Here is a 23595-nt window from a genome sequence, read left to right as displayed (position 1 = left end):
CATTAGTCGTAAATAATAAACAAATTTAAATTTAAATTGTTCTCGAAAATTACTCTATAAGTAAAACAAAAGAGTGCACAAATAAATGAAATTATTTTATGAAACAATTACAATTAGATTTTAATTAGTTATCATCGATATATATATAGAAGATATTGACATTATATTTATTCGTTTATATAAAATGTCTGAAGGAATGAAAGTTCCACCTAATTCTCCGACGCAATTAAAAGAGACATCAGAGAGTGAAAAATCGGAAAATAGTTCGGACGTATTGATGAAGTGGAAAAAAAGTGCCGCTTTATTTCAACCAAATACAAAAAATCATGTACCGGCGGAATCATCACAGAACAACAATAAAAAAGATGATTTAGAAAAACCCGTTGAAATATTACACGATAAAGATGTTCTAGAAGCTGCTGAGGCATTAACATGTCTATCCCGGGCGAATAGAACATAAACGTAAATAGTCATTTGTGTAAATCTTTGTTATACACACCTATAGACAGGTTTGGAACTAGTATGTATAATTTATTTTTTAATAAAATATTAATTTTAAGGATCGTAATAAGCACAACCTGATATTATACCTGAACTAAATTGTGTAATAAGTATTTTCTCACACGTAAAAAATTTTTTTTTTTTTTTTTTTCGTAGTTGGTAATCAATTTAAATGATTTACATTAAAGCACAATCAATATTTTCAATCGATAAAAAAAAATAAAATAAATTAAAAACTAAAATTATAAAATAATAATCATAACTGTTCTTTTATTTATTTATTTTTATTATTAATTTGTTTCAGGGAACTTAATAAAGATTGCGGATGGTAATTTAGTTGATGAATTAAGTTATTTGCTGCATTATTCATTGCACTAACGAGATTACATCTGGCACTATCTAAATCAGAATATTTTCCGAATCGTTCTATTTCCGAAACATCAAGTAACCTGGTGTTATTGACAAGAGCACCTGTAAAAAACAAAAAAAAAAAAAAAAATATTAAAATTTTTGATTTATTCAAAAATATATTTGTTATGTATATATAAGTATACATATATGTGTATATATATGAAATGTATTGGTCGAGTGTGTGTCATCAAAAACTAAATACACTTTTTAAAAAAAGTTAATTTTTCCCCCTCCCCCCTTTTTTTTTGCCTATTTACATATATCGCTTAGAAAATATAATAATGATTTAAAATGAATGTATAACTGTAAAAAAATTTTGAATAAAAATAAATATTTATTTTCTTTATTTAATTAATTCATTTGCTTCAAATTTTTTTCCTTTAATATTCTTATATAATAATTCTAAATTTTATAATTCTACAGATAACTTACCTATAAGTACTAATCCTTTTAATTTTTGTGTAATGTTTATTAACGAGTGTACATTTACTTCTTCGCTAATAGCGAAAGCAGTGTAAGAAGAATAAAATTGAAGAAGCGGCTCGTAATTAGTGCCACTTAGAGCCGAGTTCATAACTGCTTTGCCGAAAGTGTATAACTTCATTTTATTTTTCTTTAAATGAACTTCTGCCTGCGAAAAAAAACATTAAAACATAATTATTATTATTATTACAAAGTTATTATTTTTTAGTGAAAATTGTACATTGCTTTTTATTTCTACATTTGTACAATGTTCATTCTACCATAATTTTTAATTATTATACTTACATCGAAAGTTTCTTCCTTAGTCATACTGTTCAATTGAAAAAATGCTATGAGTTTTGAATTGTTAAACTTTTCCAAAACTTCCCTTCCCATAATAACATCCAGAGGAGATGGCTGCAAAAAAAAATAGAGGAGACTATAAATTGTGTTATCAATTTTTCCTTATAACAAACAGAATTTGAGAAAACATTTTAACATTACCCCTTCTTTTTCTCTAATCTGCATTCCTTCACATTTATCATATCGAGGAAGGTAAGGATATACTTTATGTGGAAAATTTAACTTGGGAACACAAAGATGCTCGACAATATCTCTCTGATGATGTAGTGGCTTAGGTTGAGTTATTCTAATTTTACTTTTTAATCTTAAAAAATTTAACTGAGGTTGTCGTAAAACCTTAAATAAACCTGAAAAAAATTATTTGATAAAGATTTAAAAGAGAAAACGTTTCCAAGATTAAGTTTTTTATGAATTTCTATAGGTTTGTACATTAAATTTTTTTTTTTTTAAGTGAGTGGTTAGTAATATGAAAAAAAATAATAATTTTAAAATACCAACTTTTCATTTGCACATTCACATTCATTTTAGTCCTTTAAGTTTTATGTTTCGTTATTATTAATAAATTATATATAAAAATTAACATTCTACGAACACATTCTAAAAATTTATTTTAGGCTTAATAAACAGGGACAGTATTGTAAACATAAATGTAAATCTTTGCAACATGATGCTACTCTATGGTCCATATTTTCAAATCAAATTTTTTTTTATTCAATAAAAAATATATTTAATTTTAAAAATTTTAAATAATTAAAAACTCGGAGTAATTTTTTTTGAACAGTCATTAATCAGACCAACATAATAACTAAAATTATTATTTATGTCGACCATAGAAAACATCATTTCATTCGATTTAAAAAAAAAAAAAATTTACTGTTAGTGACTTACTATATATTTTTAATCCTAATCTTTAACAATGAAAATTTAAAATCGAAAAAATTTTTTTGCCAATCTTCTTATGAGCTTATTATAGCTTATTAATTTAAAATGGCGGATTAATAACAGTTATAAAAACGTAAAACGGTCATTTAGATTTTTAAATATTTTTACGTGAGTATTTCAACGAGATAATTTATATTAGGTAAAAACAAAACTTAATTGAAATTATATTAAATTACGTACAATTAATAATAAATCAGCACCTGAAAAAAAAGGATGTTGTAGAAAAAGTTTTTTATAACAAAACATACATAAAAGTTTTTCAATTGTGTAAATGCATTTTATTACAAAACAAATTTATTATGCAAAACAAATAATTGTTATATTAAATAAAGTTTAATTTATGAGCAAAAAATTATTATTATTATTATTATTTATTTATTTAAACAAAAACAAGTCTTTTTTTTTGTTTTTTGAAAGAAATATTTGATTTTTACAAATTATTTGATGACGCTCTCGATAAAAACGTTAAAGCTTCTGCTGCGTCAAGTTCTTCCCTACCGTGAAAATGATCAAATTTAATTAAAAAACCGTTAGATTTTTTTTGTATAAATTCAACGGTGGAATATTTTTTTTTATTAGGTTGAAAAAGAGCGGCACTTTTTTTCCATTTTGTCAACAATGAAGAATTATTATTACCCAACCGACATTTATTATTCGTACGTAATATATTTTTTTGATCGGTGCCTGTATTCACATCATTAATCATTTTTTTATAATTCCAATTTTTGTCGCGAACAGGTTTGTTGAAATGTTTTTTTGTCGTGTCATTAAATTTTTTATTCAATTGTCGCGATTTTTTTAAATAATTTGTTTTTTTATTTGAATTATCGTTTATTTTTGGAGGTTTTAATAAAAAATCACTTGTCGAACTTATTTGAAAACACTGTGGAAGATAATCAGACTTGTTCGTTTGTTCCGGTTTTGAAAAACATGATAAATTACAATTATTAATATTATTTTTCACTCCGACACGAAAAAATGTCGGACAATCATCTGGATAGTCATTATCGGGTAAATAACGTTTTATTTGATTTTTATCTGATTTATCAATATCCGTTTCGTCCCATATGCTATCGTTTGAACTTATGCTTAAATGTTCAACGTTGCCCATTGCTTGATCGTTATAACTTTTTATCAAATTACTCCACGTGAATTTATTTATATTCTTCCCTGAATTTTTTAACTTTCTTCTCCAATTTGCAAACCAATTACATATCTGAAAATAAGAAATTGAATTTTATCAATCATTTAGTTTTTAATAATAATAACAAACCGTCTCAGACAAATATATCATACCTGAATATAGGTCAAACCCGTTTGTGCAGCCAATTCAATTTTTTCTTCCCTATTGGGATAAGGATTTTCTCTCCTTCTGACAAGCCAACTTTTAAGATGTCTTTTTATTTCTGGTGTAAATAATCGTTTTGTCGGCCTCGGATCCAGTAAAGGTCTTTTATATTGTCTATTTCTAAGTATTCTCCCATTAAATTTATTTATTTTATTCAAATCACCTTTATCACTCTCTATATTATGCGCCATCTTAAAAATCCAAAAAAAAAAAAAAAATTATTATTATTTTATTACAATTTAAAAAGAAAAACGTAAAACATTTTTTTAAAAAAATTATTTGAACAGTTTTTTACATAGTTTATGTATTTTTTTCCCATACAATCAAATACCTAGTAAAATTTTCATATTTTACTGTAAAATTTAAAACCATCTATGATGACATAATATTTGAAACAAGTTAAAAAATAATTTTTTAATATATATAATTAGATAATTCACAATAATAATTTTTTCACAATTTATTATAAATAAAAATTATTCATTAACGGATTATATATATATTTTTTTATGTACATCTCATCCAACACATACCTATCAAATGTAATATCCAATTAATAAATAATAAAATTATTTTTTTTTTATAATCATGACACAACGCGCACCAACACCATTTTATTTTTTTTTTAAAAATATATAAAATAATTAAAAATTTATTTGATGAAACGTTTTTTTTTTTTATTATTATTATTACATTTAAACCAAATCAGAGTAGTTAAAGAAATAAGAGGCCCCCCCAACTTGAGTTTTTTAAAAAAAAAAAAAATATTACCTCAGCAGGGGTATACATCGCCTACATACATATAAAAAGCTCATTTATTTCTAGCATTTAATAATAATAATAATAATAATAATGAGTACGGTTTGTTTTTATTTTATTTTTTTTTCAAAAAAAAAAAAAAAAAGGATTTTTTACCATATTTTGTTTTTTTTTAAATAATTTTTTTTTTTTTACCATTTAAATTTAATAAATTGTTTTTTGTTAAATAAAACATATTCGGAATTGATCACATCAGTCATTAAAATATTTTTTATATAAATTTTTTTAAATATTATAGATTTTTTATAAGTTACACATAAGTTATTTAAAATTAATTTTATTCAAATTTACACATTTTAAAAAAAAAAAAAAAAAAAAAAAAATTAATTTCAATTAATGGCACAACTAAACATGGAAATAGAAAAAAGTTTTTTTTTTGTTTTCAAGATGGTGGATATTTTTTTTTTTTTTAGGTGACCATTATTTGTTAAAGATGTCAGCATATTATTTCGGAGGTGGGATTAAGTAATATACTATTTTAATTTTTTTTTCTTCAAACAATCACAATTTCCGCCCGCCATTTTTTTTTTTTAAAAGATTTATTGGGATTTTTAATAAGTTTAACTTAAATATTAATTTTCCTACATATTTAAGTACAAACTGTACATAGTATTATATTAATATATTATATGAATATATATAATTTAATTTAATAATTCATTTATACATAAATTTCAAAAAGAAATAAATAGAAATCATTATAGCTTTTTTTTTTTTGCCTGATTAGCATTTGTAATTTTTAGTTTTTACAATTAGCTGATTTAGCAATAAATCATAATTTTATATTTTATTAATGATTTTTCATCTTTTTATACGCTGTAAGATATCATTGTAAACATTTTTCATTATAATAAATCATTTTTTTAATTCAAACGTTTGGAATAAATAGAAAAATTTTTTTTTCCTTAACAAATACAATTAGAAATCTATTCATAAGAAAATTTGTTTTTTTTTTTTTTTTTAAACAGAAATCAAATTTATTTGTTGATACCGAGTTAATTATAAAAAATATTTCATATTAAATGACCTCGATACAATTTAAATGATTTTAATATTGCAATTTAAACACGATCAATCATTAATCAAAGTATTGAAATGGCATTTGTTTAAAATTAAATATGTCGGATGAGATTGATTTAAGTAAGCAAGCAACGACGACCAAATTTAATTTTTTAATTATTTTAATTAAATGTTTTTGATATTCATGTATTTGGAATACACAAACGAAATATAAGATTTATTCAAACGAAAAGTCATCGTTTATTAATTTTCTAAAATATATATTTTCAATTCGTTATTTATTAAATGAAAAAAAAAAAAAATGTTATAGTTTGTTGTATGGTGTAAGAAAAGAAAAAAATGGCGCATGCGCTTTTCAATTAAACTGAGCCTGCGCCAAATTGAAGTGGCAGGAGTAGATTTTTTTTGAATTGAATTTCCAATTCAGTCGTTTTTTGCAAATCTTTCGAGGGCGGTGCGCGTCAACTTTGGTTTCAGTTTAAAAAAAAAAAAAAAAAATTAATTCGATGTTTTTTTTAAAATATGATTCATATAAATGTTTTTTTGATTAATGTTTATATAAAATGAAATTAAAATAAATATGTTTCAAGTAATAATATTGTCTGGAAAAATCAAACGGTAATTTTTTTTTTTAAAAAACAATCAATCGTTTGTAAACTAATAGTTATCATAGTCGCGACATTCCTTTCTCGATTCAAAAAAAAAAAAAAACCGTTACGAAATATTTTTGAGAGACTCTTAAATTATAAAAGTATTTTATTACATAAAAAAAAAAATTAACGATTGCATTATTTATCATTGTTTTTTAAATTAAACTTTATTATAACTGCAAAAATAATTTTTTATTTTAATTTAGATAAAAATGAGTGAAAATGCAGATAATGAAATTAGATTAAAAAGAAAAATTACACTTTTTGATGGTGTTGCACTTATTATCGGAACAATTATTGGCTCTGGTATTTTTATTGCACCAACTGGTAAAATTTTTATTTTATTTCATTTGGCCAAGTGATATCCATTCAAATAATCAACCCAACACATATTTGATTAATTTATTTGCTGTAGTAGTAGTAGTAGTAGTAGCCGCCATTTTGTTTATAATATTAAAATGTATCATAAAATGAATTTACATTTATTTTGTTTAGTAAACTTATAACGTTTATGATTAAGCTTAAAAAAAAAATGATGATTGATTTTATCATAAAAAATTTTAGTTTATCGTACATGTAATTAAAAGTGGTCAAATTTTTTTTTTTTTTAGGGGTTTTTATCAGTGTTAAATCAGTTGGATATTCTATTGTTATATGGATGCTATCCGGAGTGTTTTCAACCTTAGGTGCATTATGTTACGGTGAATTAGGTACACTAATTACACGTTCAGGTGGTGATTACGCTTATATTCTCGAAGCTTTCGGTCCTTTACCCGCATTTATTTTACTATGGGTCACGTTGCTTATTTTAAGGCCGACAACTCAAGCAATCGTTGCTCTATCTTTTGCACATTACGCATCAAAACCATTTTTCACGGATTGCGAACCTCCGGAAAATGCCATAAGAATTTTAGCTGCTCTTTGCTTGTGTGAGTATAATGACAAAAAAACAAAAAAAAAAAAAAAATTAATTGCATCACCTAATTATTTTGCGTGATGCAAATTTTTTTTAATTTACACAGAATGTATTTTAAAAATTCCTGAAGGTTAAATTACTTAAAATCAATGAATGGAAAATTTTTGACAAAGTAAAAGATGTTACAATATTAATCAAAACAAACAAACAAACAAACAAACAAATCAAAAATCCTTTTTTTTTCGATTTAAAATAAAAGAAAAAAAAATTATTATTTTTTTTTTTTTTTAGGCGCTTTAACTGCTATTAATTGCTACAGCGTTCGATTGGCAATGAGAGTTCAAACATTATTTACAGCAGCAAAATTAATTTCATTAATAATTATAATCGTAACAGGATTCGTTCAAATAATAAAAGGTTTTTATATTATTATTATTATTATTACAATTTAACAAAAAGAACATTTTATAAAAATTATTATTATTATTATTTTAGGAGATGTAACAAATTTTGAAAATTCATTTGAAGGAAATTTTAACGCTGCCGATGTTGCTTTAGCTTTTTATTCTGGTCTTTTTGCATTTGGCGGATGGAATTTTCTTAATTTTGTAACAGAAGAATTACAAGATCCTTACAAGTAAGTTTATAAAAAAAAAAAACGACAGTAAAAAGTTAACAAAAAATCCATAAACACAAATTTTATATTAAAGAAAAAGAAAAAGAAAAGAAAAGAAAAGAGAAACTCAAAGTTGAAATGTTAAATTAAACGAAGGTAATTGAATCACGTTTTGACAAATATCAAAATCAACATTTTTATTATTATTATTATTATTAGAAGAAGATTTTTACGAAAAGATAAAACTTGAATAAAGTTAAAGGTAAAAACTCCCTTTCTCAATCAATGTTGTATTTATTATAAATTAAAAATTTAAAATAAATTATAATAGATTTAATAAGTGTAAATGACGCGTGATGAGAACATACATTTTCCTTTTTTTTTTTTTTTTTTTCAGAAAAGAAAATTGTGAAAATCTTTTCACAGTGAAAATTCAACGATAAAATTTCATTCAATTTTCTCAAATAGAAATCCATTAATAAAACATGACTTTTTTTTTTTTATCTTTTAACAGATTTACTTTTTTGCTTTTGAAAGAAAGGATTGTTATCGATCTTCTTTTTCGATACTATTATTACAATTATTATTATTATTATTATTTTTATTTTAAATTCGATATTTTAATTTAGAATTAATTTTATTAAATTTTTATACATGAAAGAATTTATCGAAAACATTTAATAATTTACGCTTAAACAGTTCAAGGTTGTATTTTAAATGAGAATTAATAATAATAATAATAATAATAATAATAATAATATTGAAATGAAGATGTCAAATGTTAAAAATATGATGAAAATTTTTTTGTGTTATTTTATAGAAATAGGAAAAAAATATGGAGGAGGTGGATTGGTTAAAATTTAAATTTTGTGTTTGAATTAATTTTTAGAAATTTACCAAGAGCCATATGGATCGCTATGCCGATTGTTACTTTGGTTTACGTTGCCGCAAATTTAGCTTATTTTGCAGTTATACCACCATCTGAAATGCTCGAATCTTCGGCAGTTGCTGTGGTAAATATCACAACAAAAACCTTAAACCTTAAACCTTAAAAATTTTTTTTTTTTTTTTTTTTTTAACTTTTAACTTGAATTTTCAGACTTTCGGAAACAAAATGTTTGGAAGTTTTAAATGGTGCGTTCCGATTTTCGTGGCACTATCAACATTCGGAGGAGTTAATGGCATACTTTTTACATCTGCAAGATTATTTTTTATCGGTGCTGAAGAATCACAATTACCAAAAGTTTTTGCATTTATTCATCACAAAAGAATGACTCCCGTTCCCTCACTTTTATTCACGGTATTAAAAAACAATAATGATAAAAACTTGGAGGTTAAATTTTTTTCGATTTCCACCCCCCTCCCCCCCCTGGAAAATGATAATGTCTCGTTACGCATTAAATTAAAATATATATATAGTTAACATTTTGGAAACTTTTTAAAGGCACAGCTGCTCGTTGAAAAACATAAATCTTAGCCAACACAAAGGAGTGAAAAAAAGGGGGATGATTATATAAAAGGGGGAAAAAAAATTTTTTTTTGTTTTTTTTTTTTTTTTTAGTGTGCGTTGTCATTGATTATGTTAATATCGAGTGACGTCTTCGTTCTTATCGATTACTTCAGTCAAATTCTTTGGCTATCGGTTGCTGCTAGCATTGCTGGATTATTATGGCTCAGATATAAAAAACCTCAAGCTTCACGTCCCGTCAAAGTTAACGTTGCCATTCCCGTAATATTTTTATTATGTTGTATTTTTCTAACTGTCGTGCCTATAATTAAAAAACCATTGAATACAGGTTCGTTGACATTTTTAATTCATAAAGTATAAATCGATCGAACAGTTAAAATTATTTATTTATTTTTTTTTTTGATTATCAGTTATTGGCATGGCCATCACACTTTCCAGTATTCCAGTTTATTATGTAACCGTTGCTTGGCAATCGAAACCGAAATGGATTAACAAATTTAATCGTAATTGAATAATTTTAACCATATTTGCAATCCTTTTAATTATTTTCCTAAATTATATTATTTTTTTTTTGTTTTTCAGAGAAGACTACGTTACTCATTCAAAAAACATTTCAAGTTGTTCCTGTTAATAAAAAAGAAGATTTATAATAAATTTGACATTAAAATAAATTTGCAATCGATGCGTAAAATAAAAAGAAAAGCTTTTAATAATTTGGATTAAATTTTTTTTTGTTTTTAAATTTTAACTTTGCTGCGATTTAAAATGGATTTTAATTTTCGTTATACATTTTTGTATTATACAATGCATTATATATGACTCCATACATCTTATTTATTTGTTTATTTTTTTAAATTTGTAAATTTTTATTATAAATTAAATAAAGTTTATTTATTAAAAAAAAAAAGAATTCTTTTGTTTTAATTAAAAATAACATGACAAAAATTTAATATTGATTAATAAATAATTGAGAAAACTTAATTTAGAAAAAATTCAGGAAAATAATATATATGTTTAAACTTTGTTTTATTTCCTATTAATATACGTGGTTTAAATTCGAAAGGGAAAATAATTTACAAAAAAACAATTAATTTTATGCACGAGGAATGATTCCGTTTTTTTTTTTTAATGATAGTTTTTAGAAAAAAAAAGGAAATTTAAAATTTGATGATGAGATATGTTAACGAGCGTCACTACAAAATTGTCGCCATTTTGCAAAACGGTTCTAACAAACGTAAACTTTGGTTAGGAAAGCGAACGATATCATCGTAGTTTATTTTAATTAGCAAATAAATTTTTTCTATTGATTACGTACAAAGCAAAAAAACAAAAATGGTTTGTATTAGTGAAAAAAAGAAAAAAAATTATCGAATAAATTTTTTTTGTAAAAACCTAAGCATTAAAATGAGTTTAATATCGTCATCCTATTTTGCCGGGTTTTGAATTATTTACTTAATGTACATACTTATGTAAAAAAATACTATATTTATTTATTTATTTATTTATTTTTTTTTTGCAGACTATAAGTAAGAATAATAAAATGTTACAGCACATAAATTATAGAATCCGTATCACACTTCAGGATTCAAGAACATTTATAGGAACTTTTAAAGCTTTTGACAAACATATGAATCTTATACTTGGAGATTGTGAAGAATTTCGTAGGACCAAACCAAAAAATTCTAAAGAAGCAGAAAGAGATGAAAAAAGGTCATTAGGATTTGTACTATTAAGAGGTCAAAATATAGTATCATTAACAGTAGAAGGACCCCCACCTCCTGAAGAAGGTTTACCTAGAGTTCCTATACCAGGTGCCGGACCAGGACCTGGTATTGGCAAAGCAGCAGGAAGAGGTTTACCAATGGGACAGATTATTCCAGCAGGATTACAAGGACCTGTTAGAGGGGTTGGTGGGCCATCACAACAAGTAATGACACCTGGTCAGGGTCAAATGGCAGCTCCTCCACATTTACGACCACCGGGTCCTGGTCCAGTTCGTGGCCCCCCTGGTCCAATGATGGGACCTCCACCTGGAATGATGGGCATGGCACCAGGCATTGGAAGAGGAGGACCACCAATTGGTAAGTAAACAAAAAATAATGCAAATTTGAGTGTAATTATCTGAAAAATGTTCGGAAATGTTTCCAATTATTACCCAAATGTTAAATTAATTAATTTTCCATAATTTACAAAAATCATTTAAAGCTAAAAGTTTTTAATTTTTTTTCAGGGCATCCACCTCCTAGATATTAAAAGAATTAAGCTCATACAACTCTTATTCAATCCATTCTCCTCCTGTTTTTTTTTTTTTTTTTACATAAAAATAGTTACTTTTATTATAAAAAGTGATAATTTTATAAACTGTCAATACTTTTACAGTACACTTGAATACAAGTAATTAAAATTTTTTTATAAAAATGAATTAAATAATCTTTAATTAATTTTTTTTTATTTGACATAAATTAATAATAGAATATTATAAATTAAGAAAAATTAAATTAATTTAATATACTTCCTGAAAAAGTGATACATACGGAATGTCAAACTCACAATTAATTAAATAACTAATATTTAGTAACTTTTAAAAAGCCAATTTTTCTAAATTTTTTTACAAGTAAAGGTACTATCATTAAACTGAGTCCAACTCTTACTGGAGCAGTCGATTTATGAAGTATATATGCTAAAACCATTGCACTCGTCTGACTTGCTATCGCAGCCCCATCATCCATTCCCCAATCCTTAAAAAAATCAGATTCTGCTAACCCGCTAAAAACAAAATTTTTTTAAATAAGAAAAGTTTTTTCTCTCGTAATTTTAATCAAAAATCCAAAAAAAATTAACCTTGATATAGCCATGTAACAACATCCCAAAGAAATTAGTGAAATTCCTATGTGAGTGATTAAAAATACTGAACCATATTCTTTAATTGCATTTTTTACTTTCTGTTTTGTCGATAAACAATTTGATTCTTTATTATTGTCCTCCAATACTTCAATTTTTTTTCCCTCAATAGGAACATTACTTATATCATCAAGTTTTTTTTTAGGATTGAAATTAGATGAATACAATCTAGATTCTTTTCCAAGTAGTCCAAACCTTTCTTTTCTTAGAATATTTGTTGAAGTGATATTAGAACTTAAATTTTGAGTGTTTGCATGATGAAATTTATTCAAATCTCCAGATGTATACTTTTCCCTTTGTTGCCACAAACCACCTGGCATGTTTAAATGTGTCGGTGTTCCTTTAGATGTAAATGGGTGAGGCACATTTGTTTGCATTGATGAACTTAAACTGATTGCACCCGAGCAGTCGTAATACTCGAAAGAATTATTTTCTTTTAAATTAACATTTGTACTTGCATCATGCGTAGACAAATATGATCCACTATAATCTCTGTTTCTCAAAGGGGAAAATTCAAGCTTTTCGCTCAAAGCAAAAGGTTCCAAGTTGGGAGGTAAATTTATTTCTTCCTGTTTTGAATTACTTTCATTTTCTAAGTTCTCGGTTTTGTTTTTATACGAACAGAATAAACGATACTTCAAATCTTTACCTTAAAAAAATGAATTGGTGATGTTTAGAAAAAATTTACTAAAATTTGACTTAAAGCATATGTTAGCTGAAAACTTTTAAGCAGTTTGAAGTTAAATTTTAAAACGTAAATATACTTGCTTACCTTCATTATGATTTTTGATGGTTTTAAAATAAATTTTATTTAAAATAAATTTTCCTTTAGAATTAAATATTTTAGAACTCCTCAGCATAATGAAAATTTCTTGTTATTTATTGTTCAAAATGTTAACTGCAATCAATTATGTATTTTTTATCAGATTAAAAAAATTGAATTAATTTTTTTTTTTTGTTGTAAACAAACACACAAAAAAATACTTATTGACTTTATTTAAAAAAATTTTTTAAGATTGATATATTATAAGATAAATTAAAGGAATATGGTTAGTAAGTTCTTTCCAAATGTTAAAAAAGTATGAACTGTCAATAAAATATTGTTATGATATCTTTGAAAAAAAATGTTATTTAAATTTAACATTTTTTTATTATCCCCACATCGATGTATCTAATTTTAATTGACGACACAACTCGAATAAATTTGCGCATGTGCCAAATGTCAAAACGAGTTCGACTTCGCAATAATCGACTGGTATATTATTTTCATTACCTTATCCTTGTCAATTAAATATCACTGTCGAAAAAGGTAAAAGTGCTTATCACTTATTATTTTTATTAATTTTTGTGAATGTGACAATATTTATAGAATTATCGTTTAGGTTCTGATGTTTCTACAATTATATTAAAACTTAATACCCCAAGTATATAATTCAAAAAAAATGTCGACCAGTGCACGCCAGTTGGGTCGTGTGATTTTAAGACCCGTCAAAAAATTGCAAAAACCAAGACCATTAAAAGCTTCAAATCCAGCTAGAAGATCAACTCCGGATGCTGCTAACGTGAATATTTTCGATGAAGTAATGCTATTAACCGAAGCAGTTACTAGTAATATGAGTAATGGAATGTTTGACATCAATTTACAAAACAATATTGTAATTTTGAGTGGAATGTTAAAGGCATACGGCGAGTGTCTTGAAGCTATATATAAAGGTAATTTTTTTAAAACGATATTTCTTGTTTCAAACCAAGTTTAATCATTTTGAAAAGGTTCATCAGTTTATACTTGCCAAGTCACCTGTAAAGTTCTACATAAACTTAAATATTCATGCCAATATTTGAAAACAAAATTTTTTTTTTTTGGGAAAATATTTTACTTTATACTTTGTTATTATTATAGATCAGCTGGATCGAGCATTTGTTATATTTAGAAATGGTTGTAGAAATGAAAATTTAGATTACAAATCCAGACTTTGTCTATTGGAAATAATTGAACTCAGAGCCATGCAGTGGGTCACACCAGATAATGCATCTTACTATAAACATAAATACAACCATCCCGATTTTGATTTAGTTTCTCTATCATCTTCAGATAATTTTAGCTTAAGTAGTGCTAGTGCTTTTCAGGTTAAGTACTGTCTTGTTTTTTTTTTTTTTTTGCTTATTTTAATCTCATCATTGTCAATATCCTCTGAACACAATTTCTAAAATAATCCTTAATAATTTCAATGCTAAGTTATACCTTTCATTATTATTATAACTGCCTGTTTTAATTTTGCTGTAAGAAAAACAAACTTAAGAGAAATACATAATAGTTTCATTTATATTTAGAACACTCCAGTTTCAAATACTACTGCAAATACAAATGCTCCTCAACATCTATTACTCGGTCCTGGAGAGCTTGTAAAATCATCCGGCAAGTATGCAATTCCTACAAAAATTTCTGGAAAAGATTTCTACACTTTTGAAGTTGTTATAAGAAATTCAGATTCAGGAAAAGGTAATAATTAATTTCAATCAAAATTATTACAAACTATTTTTTTTTTTTTTCTTTTTTTTTTTTTTTAATTTTAAGATTCGTTACGATAAAAAAAAAAATTTTTAACGAGAAAATTTTTAGGTAGTAATACTGTTCTAATCGTTTTACAATACAATATGACTGCTACGGAAAAAAAATTTTAAAAAAAGTGTACTCTTATTATTTTAAAATTTAATACAAAGTTAATTTAAAATTAAAAATGATATTATTGCAGTTATGGGAATCAAAGGTAGGAGAGTGCATATTATAGAGGAACTGAGTGAAACAGTTATCTCATTTCAAAGAGGTAATTAAATAAGATAATATTTTGATTCATTAGTAAAATATAAGATCAAGATAACAAAAAAAAAAAAATTGCTGTAAAATTGCTTTTTAAATTAAGAGAATTTGATTTCATAATACAGCATGCATTTTTGCTTTTATTAATTTGTATATAAATTCAATATTGAAAGTTTTCAAAAATGAATTGCATAAAATTGCCAATAAACAATATTAATTAATATTAATCCTCCAGTCCTACATTTTCTTCTTTAACTTCACATATTAAACTATTTTGTTTTTACTTTTTCAGTTGTTTTTCATCAAATTCTTTAATTTTTAGTTTTTCGACTACCAATAATAATATAAAATTGCATCATGAAATGAACTTATCGAATGCATAATTTGTGGTGTTTTTTTTTTTAATATTTGTGAAGATAGTTATTGAGTTGTTTAAAACAAACATTTATGAACGTTATAACAATTTAAACATTGCTTAAATTAATCGAAATGAAATTTAATAACCTCTTAAAAATGTTATATAAATTCTTATCGTATTGAACAGTATTGGGACCTTTTAGTTTTAAAAATCACCTTAATTTTTTCAATATTAAATCATGTTAAAGTGTTAATTTGAATAAAATGGTTAACCCTTTTATTATTAACTTGATTTTTCTTGTAATCTTTAATAAAAATAAATAATGAGTTCAATTAATTTTTTTTTTTTTAGTGACACCCGGAACAAAAGAAAGGCTAGTGCAAATAACGGGACCATCCGCAGAAAAAATCAAGTGAGTAAGAAATAAGAAACCATGAGTTACCACTATTATTATTATTATTATTATTAGTGTTTTATTTTGATAGAAATTTTACATAATTTAATTTTTTTTTTTATAATAATGATTTTTTCAGTTATGCGAAACAGCTGATGGAAGAAACGATTAATAGAAATGCATCTCCCATCAGATCGGAATTATTAGATAAGGAAAAACACGGATCGAATTCATCACTAAATAGCGACACATCCGAAAATGGGAGTTTAAACGAATGTAAATTTTTAACCCTTTCATTTTTATATATATATTATATATAATATTGTCGAAATAATATATATTATGTAAAATTTCTAACGTGCAGTTTCGAAACGAACGACATTGCTTCACAGTTTCTCAACGAATGATGCAACCATTGGCGAATATAAATACACGGTAACCATTGGTGACGACACATTAAAAATAACAGGAACGAACCCGGATTTAGTTACTGTAAGTACATTTATTTTATTCAAAATAATAATAATAATAATAATAATAATAGTAATAAAACGTAGGGGAAAAAAAAATGGGGATTTTATTTTTATTTTTTACCTTTACAGATTGCTAAACTAGTTTTAGACGAATATTTTTCAGCGGAATCCGGGGATCAAATATATCAGGGTGGTTATAACGATGGTTTAAATTATTTCGATGGGGCTTACGTTAATGAAAACGATGAAGAAAATTTTCAAGGTATCTCGGGGGGCGGGGGGGGAATTCGTTCGTTTTTACGTTTTTTTATTAATACATATATGTATATATTTTTTTTTTAAGGTCATTTTTCACTATCGCCCTTTATAAAACTTTCATCGTTTAAAGAATCCGTTGATAATTTTTTGACAAATCCTAAAAATGATAAATTATGCACCGAAAAAGATTTGTCGACGTTTCAAGAAAATGCTACGACGACGATAAAAAATAATTCCTCGATTAATAACAATGACGAAGACTCGACGAAAATTGGAGATTCGGGTAAAAAAAATTACATTTATATTTTTTAATTAAAATTCCATTAAAATTAAATTAAAATAATGTATTTCGACGTTTGAGTGATCAAATTTTAAATTAATAATCATTGTGAGTTACATTTTGTTCATATCGATTTCATCGATCATTTAAAATGTCGACACTTGATGATGTCGGCATTTTAAAAATGGCGTCGTCATTTATGAATTTACTATAATTACAGATACGAATACGATAAAATCGCCGAGGAAAATTTACAGCAACGATGAAATAATAGCACTTGCGGATTCTCCATTGAGCAGAAGACATCCGGAAGATTACGCGTTGTTAATGAAAGAATTTCCAAGCATAATGAAAACCGTAAGTTGTCAATATATATATATATATATATAAACATAAATGATGGGAAAAAACAAGATGGAGGATTTTTAATTTTAAATCAATAATTTAATTTTCAGCCTCCGATTAAATGGTTCGATTCGAAAAGTTATCTCAAAGGAAGATTTCAAGAAGGAGGAAACGCGGCGGCGGCGGGGGCGGCGGCAGCGGGGGCGGCGGCAGCGGGGGCGGCGGCAGCGGCGGCGGTTTCGATAAAAACCGTTAAAGAAGTTACGCCTTAAATTAACAAAAAAAAAATTAATTAATTAATTTTTTTAATAATATTTACCCCGACGGACGGACGGACCGATCGACCGACTGACACGTTTAAAAAATTAATTTTAAAATAAATAAATAAATAAATAAATAAATTAATTAATTAATACTTGAGAAAGAATCTTATCTATGAGCAATAATAATATGTGCCTAATTAAAAAAAAAAAAAAAATTTTCTAGTTTAATATATTTAAGTAGAAAAATAAATAAAAAAATTTCTCGTTTTAATATATATGTATGTACATACATACATACACGTGTAATTTATGTATGTATGTACATACATGTGTATATTTTTTTTATTAAAAAGAATCTCTTATATTATTATTACTACTAAATTGTTGAGATTTAATGCCCCGGAACAAATTTTTTTTATTTTGAATGATATTTATTTATTAATAATTTTGTTTTATTATTATTATTATTGTGACATATACATATATATATATTTTATTATTTTGTTGTGACTATTTATTCATTGTTAATTATTGTTATTAATTACAATCGATATTTTTTACTAAATAACGTAAGAAGAAGAAGAAGATGCCAAAAATTGAATTAATTTTGTAACAAAGAAAAAATTTTTTTTATACTTTTTTTATTGTTTTAAATATTTCAAAAAAAAAAAAAAAAAAAAAAAAAAAACATTAACCACGTGCTTTAATTATTATTAAAATTAAATATTGTTACTTAAAAAAAGAGAGAAGTGGAAGAGGAAGGAAAAGGGGAAATTTTTTTTGTTAATAGTTTTATATGATAATTAAAGTAAGTTAATTGAAAAATGTAACCTAAATAATATGAGTAAAATTATGTAAGTTTTATTTTATATATTTATTTAAGAATTTTTCGCGCTGACTGACATAATTTTCGTAGTTATTATAATAATAATAATAATAATTATTTTAACAAAACGTGATTGATATTGCCAAAGTATTTTTTTTGTTTTTGTTTTTTTTTTTTTTACTAAAATATTATAGAGTAGAGCCAAAGAAGAAGTGGTGGGCAAGTGTGTGTGTCGTTTTAATATTTAACTAATATTTATTTTTTTATATAAATAAATTAATAAATTATTAATATGTTTTGTGCTTAAAAATTAATATATTTTGTTTATTATTTTATTGTTGTTTATTATTATTTTTTTATTGTATCACAATCATTAATGGAATTTTAATTTAATAAATAGTTTTACAAACTTATGATTGAAAATACATTCATTTATTTTAATCAGCCTTTATTTTTTATAATTTCCAATTGAAATATATGGGAAACGTTTGAAATGCATGATGAAATAATATAAAATTTAATTTTGTCGTGGAATTAGATTACGCGGGAAAAATGTTGTGTTCGTATCGCCGTTTATATTATAATATTTTCTCAATGATTTGAATAGTCGTAGGAATAAGTCAGAGGGGTAATGTGTCATGTATAATGTTTATTTACATAAAAATTTGACATTTTATTTTTCTTAGTTAGTTAATTAAATATGATTTTTATAGTATTTTGATTAAAGTGTAACATTTTATAAAAAAAAATTAAAATGAAAAATAATTATTGTTACACATTTACATGTGGGAAAATAATAATTTTATTACTTAGGTAATTATCATATGATAAAATTTTTTTTTTTTCAAATATTTTAGCTGATTACATATTATTTTATGGTTTTTTTTTTGAAATTATTTATTCCTAAATTAGACTACTGACTACTTTTCTTAAAAGGTAAAATATTACAGCCTTAAAATAAGTTTATATAAAGCCATGTCAAAAGGAAAAAGTTTATTGGACTCATCGTGGCTTTTCATATTCATTTAATTTGGCAATATGGTGTGTTTAAAATGATTTATTTGTTTTTCAGGTAATATTTTTTATCAATACTAAGGATAAGGGAGAGAGAATCAACAGCAAAATGGCAATTGGAGGGTATTATGTATCATTAGGTTTGCTTAAATTGGCTCTACCTATTATACTAATAACATGTGAGTACACATAAAACTTACATTTATTTTATCCATGAGGATTTAACCCCGACCAAAATTCTATTTATTACATCAAAAGCTACAAATTTCAATTGTATTAAAATAAATTTAACATAATTTGTTTAAATAGAATTACTTTAGCCCATGATTAGTTTTCAATTTAGTTTATTTAGTATTTATTTCATGAATTATTTCTTACTTGTAATAAGCCATCATGATTCATTATCGAGACACATCATTATCAATTTTAAAAAAAGCTAATGTTGGACTACCCCCATTAGTGAAAAAATTATAAATTATAAACTAATTAGTGAATCATAAGAACTCTGTCCTCAAAACACAATTTAAAATGCCTTAAAAAAAACTTACAGAAAATATTTTTTGGTTTATATTTAATTATTGGTTGGGTGCATGTTCGATAATTTTAGTGTGTGGAAAATTTTTTTGAGATTTAGTAATGATGGTTAATTAAAGATAAATAGATATTATAGAACTCTATGTTCAGTTAATGTTTTAGTATCTTGTTAGTCAGTCACAACATTCAAAATTAGTAAAAACAATTAAATTGAATCGAATAAATTTTTTAAAAAAGCTCAAAAAGGTTAAAATTAAGTCCATTCCATGACGAAAAAGTTCTTATATAATAAAAAGAGGGGTAGGGGTAAGGGGGAGAGGGAAGGGGGAAAGGGGGAGGTTTAAAAGAAACAAAACGTTGTGTAGTTCTTTTATATTCTTTTCATAGTCTGTTCACATTATAAATTTCCCTTTTTTTTTTTTTTTTTTTTTGTTAAATAAAAATTAAATGTCTTTAGTCCTTCTTTATTATCCTTTTCGTGAATCCCCCCCTTCCCCTTCCCCTCCTTCCCCCCCTCGTCCAAATCCCACCGTTTTAATTTTATATCGATTTGAAAAACTAAATGGCGTTTCATCATCCCATATTAGTTAGTAAAACCTTTTTTTTTTTTTTTTTTTTATATACAAGTGTTTTAATTTTTTTTTTTTTTTTTTTTCATTAATTTGATTTGTAAATACAGTTGTTCGCACAAGATCCCTTTTTTTTTTTTTCCTTCTACGTCACTTTCAAGGGTTTTAATAATCGACAGACAAAAAAAAAAAAAAAAATATTTTTTTTTCTTTTCTTTTATAAATCATTATTATTATATCGAATTATTTAACCGTACCTAATTTTACTCGCACGCATTTAATAATAATAATAATAAAGGTCGAAATAGAATTTCAAAAAGTTTTTCTAAAACTATGCGAATAATAATAATAATAATAATAATAGAATTTTTTTAGCACTTTTTTTTTTTTATTAGCACTTTAACGTTTTTCCTGACTTAATTTTTAACAGATTTTGGTTAATGAACTGTGCTTATCAATAATGATTTTGTTTCTTTTTCCACACCCCCCCCCCTTTCCCCCTTCCCTCCCCTCTCCTCCCCCCCGTTTAACGGATCAGTTTCGATTTATTTATTACCCAATAAACAAAAAGAGAGAGAGAGAGAGAGAGAGAGAGAGAAAGAAAAAAAGAAAATTTTTTTAATAAGGATTTTTCTCATTTAAAACTCGTTTGATTTTTTTTTTATTAATAATAATAATAATAATAATAATTTTTATTATTTATTTACTTTTTTTTTTGTTTAATTACGAATTTACGTAGAATTTTTTTTTTATTGTTCATAAAAAAATCTGTTTAGTATATCAATCATGTGATAATCTTATCTTTTAGGAGGTTTAAATGTTGTTTTAGGAGGTTTATATTTTTTTTTTTTTTTTTTTTGTTTGTGTTTTTCCTTAATCTAATTAATTTTCTTTTGTGTTCTATTTGCAAATGTGAATTTTTCTTAAACTTTTACAAAAAAGGTTACCATTTTAATTTTCATGGAAAACCCAAAAATGAAAAAGAAAAAAGACAAAAAATTTAGGATTTACGATATAATATTTTGAATAAAAAAATTAAAAATTTTGCTCATAGATCAACGCGCATTGGTTACCCGTAAAAAACCATAAAAAATGAAATTTTGAGTTTTTCCCCTCTCCCCTCCTCCCACCCCCCAAAAAAAACAAATTCAAAAGTTCAAAATCGTTATTTTATTATTATTATATAAACTTTTATTCCTTTTCGTCCCAGTTTCAAATTCGTCCCAAATTTTACAAAAAAAAAAAAAAAAAGAATATTTTATCGATGGGGTAAAATTTTTTTTTTGATGGGGCATAAATAAGAGGAGGTCAATTTCCTTTTTTTTTTTTGTTGTAAATATGATTGATTGAAATCCTATCAATTTTTCCTCATGTGCTCCCTTTTAAAAAAAAATCCAAAATGGCACTGTTTACAAATAATATATGGGAATGTTTTTTTTTATTTTGTAATTTAATAAGGGAAAAAAATCGGGAGTGGGGAGTGGGGGGGGCGGGAAAATAGAAAAATCCACTTATGATAATATTTTAACATTAAAAAAAAAATTGTTTGTTTGTTTGTTTGTTTGTTTTTAACCTGAGACAAACAACCTACGTGGTTAGAAAAAAAAAAAAAAAAAAAAAAAGAAAATTTTTTTATTAGTTTTTCCGATTATTATTATTATTATTATTATTATTTTGTAATTTTTACGACTGATTTAAATAAAAAATTTATATTTAGGGCGTTACACCACCATGTTGTCAGAAATTTTTTTTCTAAATTACAAAACTTTGAAATTGCAACAAAAAAAAAAAAAAATTATTTTTAACCGCACAGTCGTCATCTCATTAAAAAAAAAAAAAAAAAAAAGTTATTGAAAATTTTTTTTTTAATAAGTTGTACGAGGAAAAATTTTAAGTTTATTATTATTATCATCATCATCATCATCATCGAATAAAGAAAGAAAATTTCTTTTTTTTTTTGGGGGGGGGGTATGAAATAGTCGTGAGGAAAGAAAGAGTACATCATTAAAAATTATTATTTTCGTTAATGTTTAATATGGGGGTGGGGGAAAGGGATGGGGAAGGGGAAGGGGGTTGATAATTTTTTTTAATGTCACTTTTTTTTTTTTTTTTGAGTTTATTACGGTCGAAAAAAAAAAAATACGACACGCCCCAAAACGCAAGATCGATATCAAAACAAAAAAAAATTTTCTACTTTGATATTATTATTATTATTATTATTGAAAAACTTTTTAGAAATTTTATTTATTTATTTATTTATTTTACGTAGGCGTAGGTACGAGGAATTTCCCCCCTCCCTCTTCCTCCTTTCCCCTCCGCCCCCGCCTCCCCCCGATTAAACTTTTCCTTTACTTAATCACTCACTCACTTACTCACTTAAATATTTATGAAGTAATTTTTTGTTTTTAAAAATTATGATTGTAAAAAAAAAAAAAAAGTTTTCCGGACAACAGCAAAAAAAAAAAAAAAAGGAAAGATTTTAATTTTGGGGAGGGAAGGGAAGGGAACGGAAGGGAACACGAGAGAGAGAGAGAGAGAGATAAAATTAAGTAGAAAATACCGAAAAAACAAAGTAGATAAAATGCTTGAGCAAACAATCACATTATTATTATTATTATTATATATAAAAGAAAAGCTTTTTGAAAATCTCTCAAACCTTTGTCTCGATTTAAAAAAAAAAAGGGAAAACGTGAAAATTTTTCCGGGAAAATTTACGTGAAAATTATTAAAATGTTTTTTTAATAATAGTTTTTTTTTCCCGAGATGCCATCTATAACAATGATTTAATCGTTGCGTGCGTGTCATTATTTTCTTTTCTGCGGAAAATGCGAAAAAAATTTTATCTCGTTTTATTCTATAATAAAATGATAATGATAATGATAATGATAATGATGATGATGATATTTCGAATTGGGTTTTCCTTTTTCTTTAACGATCCTTTGACATTTTTCGTGACTCAAAGTCATCATCACATTTGATTTGATTTATCATTATATAAAAGGATTTCATTTTCGAAAAGAAAAAAAAAAAAAAAATGTCGAATTAT

At 25.0% G+C, this 23595-nt stretch overlaps 7 protein-coding genes across 7 annotated transcripts; 4 read left to right on the top strand and 3 right to left on the bottom strand.

The window, feature by feature from the left end:
- Positions 1-184: 184 nt before the first annotated feature.
- Positions 185-460, top strand: Phum_PHUM462630 (uncharacterized protein; the record flags this gene model as incomplete). The annotated part of the gene is made up of 2 exons (XM_002430048.1): positions 185-328; positions 350-460. 2 exons carry the CDS (start codon positions 185-187, stop codon positions 458-460), a joined length of 255 nt encoding a protein of 84 aa, XP_002430093.1.
- Positions 461-470: 10 nt separating this feature from the next.
- On the bottom strand, positions 471-2260 carry Phum_PHUM462620 (mitochondrial 50S ribosomal protein L10, putative; the record flags this gene model as incomplete). Its single annotated transcript, XM_002430047.1, has 6 exons — positions 471-517; positions 811-972; positions 1345-1543; positions 1681-1791; positions 1879-2073; positions 2255-2260. The coding sequence occupies 6 exons, from the start codon at positions 2258-2260 to the stop codon at positions 471-473; spliced, it is 720 nt and encodes a 239-aa protein (XP_002430092.1).
- An 849-nt stretch (positions 2261-3109) lies between these two features.
- On the bottom strand, positions 3110-4218 carry Phum_PHUM462610 (uncharacterized protein; the record flags this gene model as incomplete). The annotated part of the gene is made up of 3 exons (XM_002430046.1): positions 3110-3363; positions 3541-3895; positions 3976-4218. 3 exons carry the CDS (start codon positions 4216-4218, stop codon positions 3110-3112), a joined length of 852 nt encoding a protein of 283 aa, XP_002430091.1.
- Positions 4219-6446: 2228 nt separating this feature from the next.
- On the top strand, positions 6447-10166 carry Phum_PHUM462600 (large neutral amino acids transporter, putative; the record flags this gene model as incomplete). The annotated part of the gene is made up of 10 exons (XM_002430045.1): positions 6447-6455; positions 6723-6843; positions 7128-7445; positions 7724-7849; positions 7928-8069; positions 8938-9061; positions 9148-9348; positions 9610-9844; positions 9927-10019; positions 10099-10166. 10 exons carry the CDS (start codon positions 6447-6449, stop codon positions 10164-10166), a joined length of 1437 nt encoding a protein of 478 aa, XP_002430090.1.
- Positions 10167-11056: 890 nt separating this feature from the next.
- Phum_PHUM462590 (Small nuclear ribonucleoprotein-associated protein B, putative) lies at positions 11057-11769 on the top strand (the record flags this gene model as incomplete). The annotated part of the gene is made up of 2 exons (XM_002430044.1): positions 11057-11597; positions 11747-11769. 2 exons carry the CDS (start codon positions 11057-11059, stop codon positions 11767-11769), a joined length of 564 nt encoding a protein of 187 aa, XP_002430089.1.
- A 311-nt stretch (positions 11770-12080) lies between these two features.
- On the bottom strand, positions 12081-13277 carry Phum_PHUM462580 (uncharacterized protein; the record flags this gene model as incomplete). Its single annotated transcript, XM_002430043.1, has 3 exons — positions 12081-12282; positions 12358-13066; positions 13190-13277. The coding sequence occupies 3 exons, from the start codon at positions 13275-13277 to the stop codon at positions 12081-12083; spliced, it is 999 nt and encodes a 332-aa protein (XP_002430088.1).
- A 582-nt stretch (positions 13278-13859) lies between these two features.
- Positions 13860-17264, top strand: Phum_PHUM462570 (uncharacterized protein; the record flags this gene model as incomplete). Its single annotated transcript, XM_002430042.1, has 10 exons — positions 13860-14130; positions 14318-14544; positions 14749-14917; positions 15171-15242; positions 15945-16005; positions 16127-16263; positions 16352-16479; positions 16590-16722; positions 16849-16915; positions 17219-17264. 10 exons carry the CDS (start codon positions 13860-13862, stop codon positions 17262-17264), a joined length of 1311 nt encoding a protein of 436 aa, XP_002430087.1.
- Between the last annotated feature and the right edge of the window lie 6331 nt (positions 17265-23595).

This window comes from Pediculus humanus, genomic scaffold (assembly GCF_000006295.1).
Source record: "Pediculus humanus corporis 1103172108247 genomic scaffold, whole genome shotgun sequence".
Taxonomy (NCBI): domain Eukaryota; kingdom Metazoa; phylum Arthropoda; class Insecta; order Psocodea; family Pediculidae; genus Pediculus; species Pediculus humanus.
The sequence above is the reverse complement of the archived record's forward strand: the minus strand, read 5'-3'. Positions and strand labels throughout refer to the sequence as shown.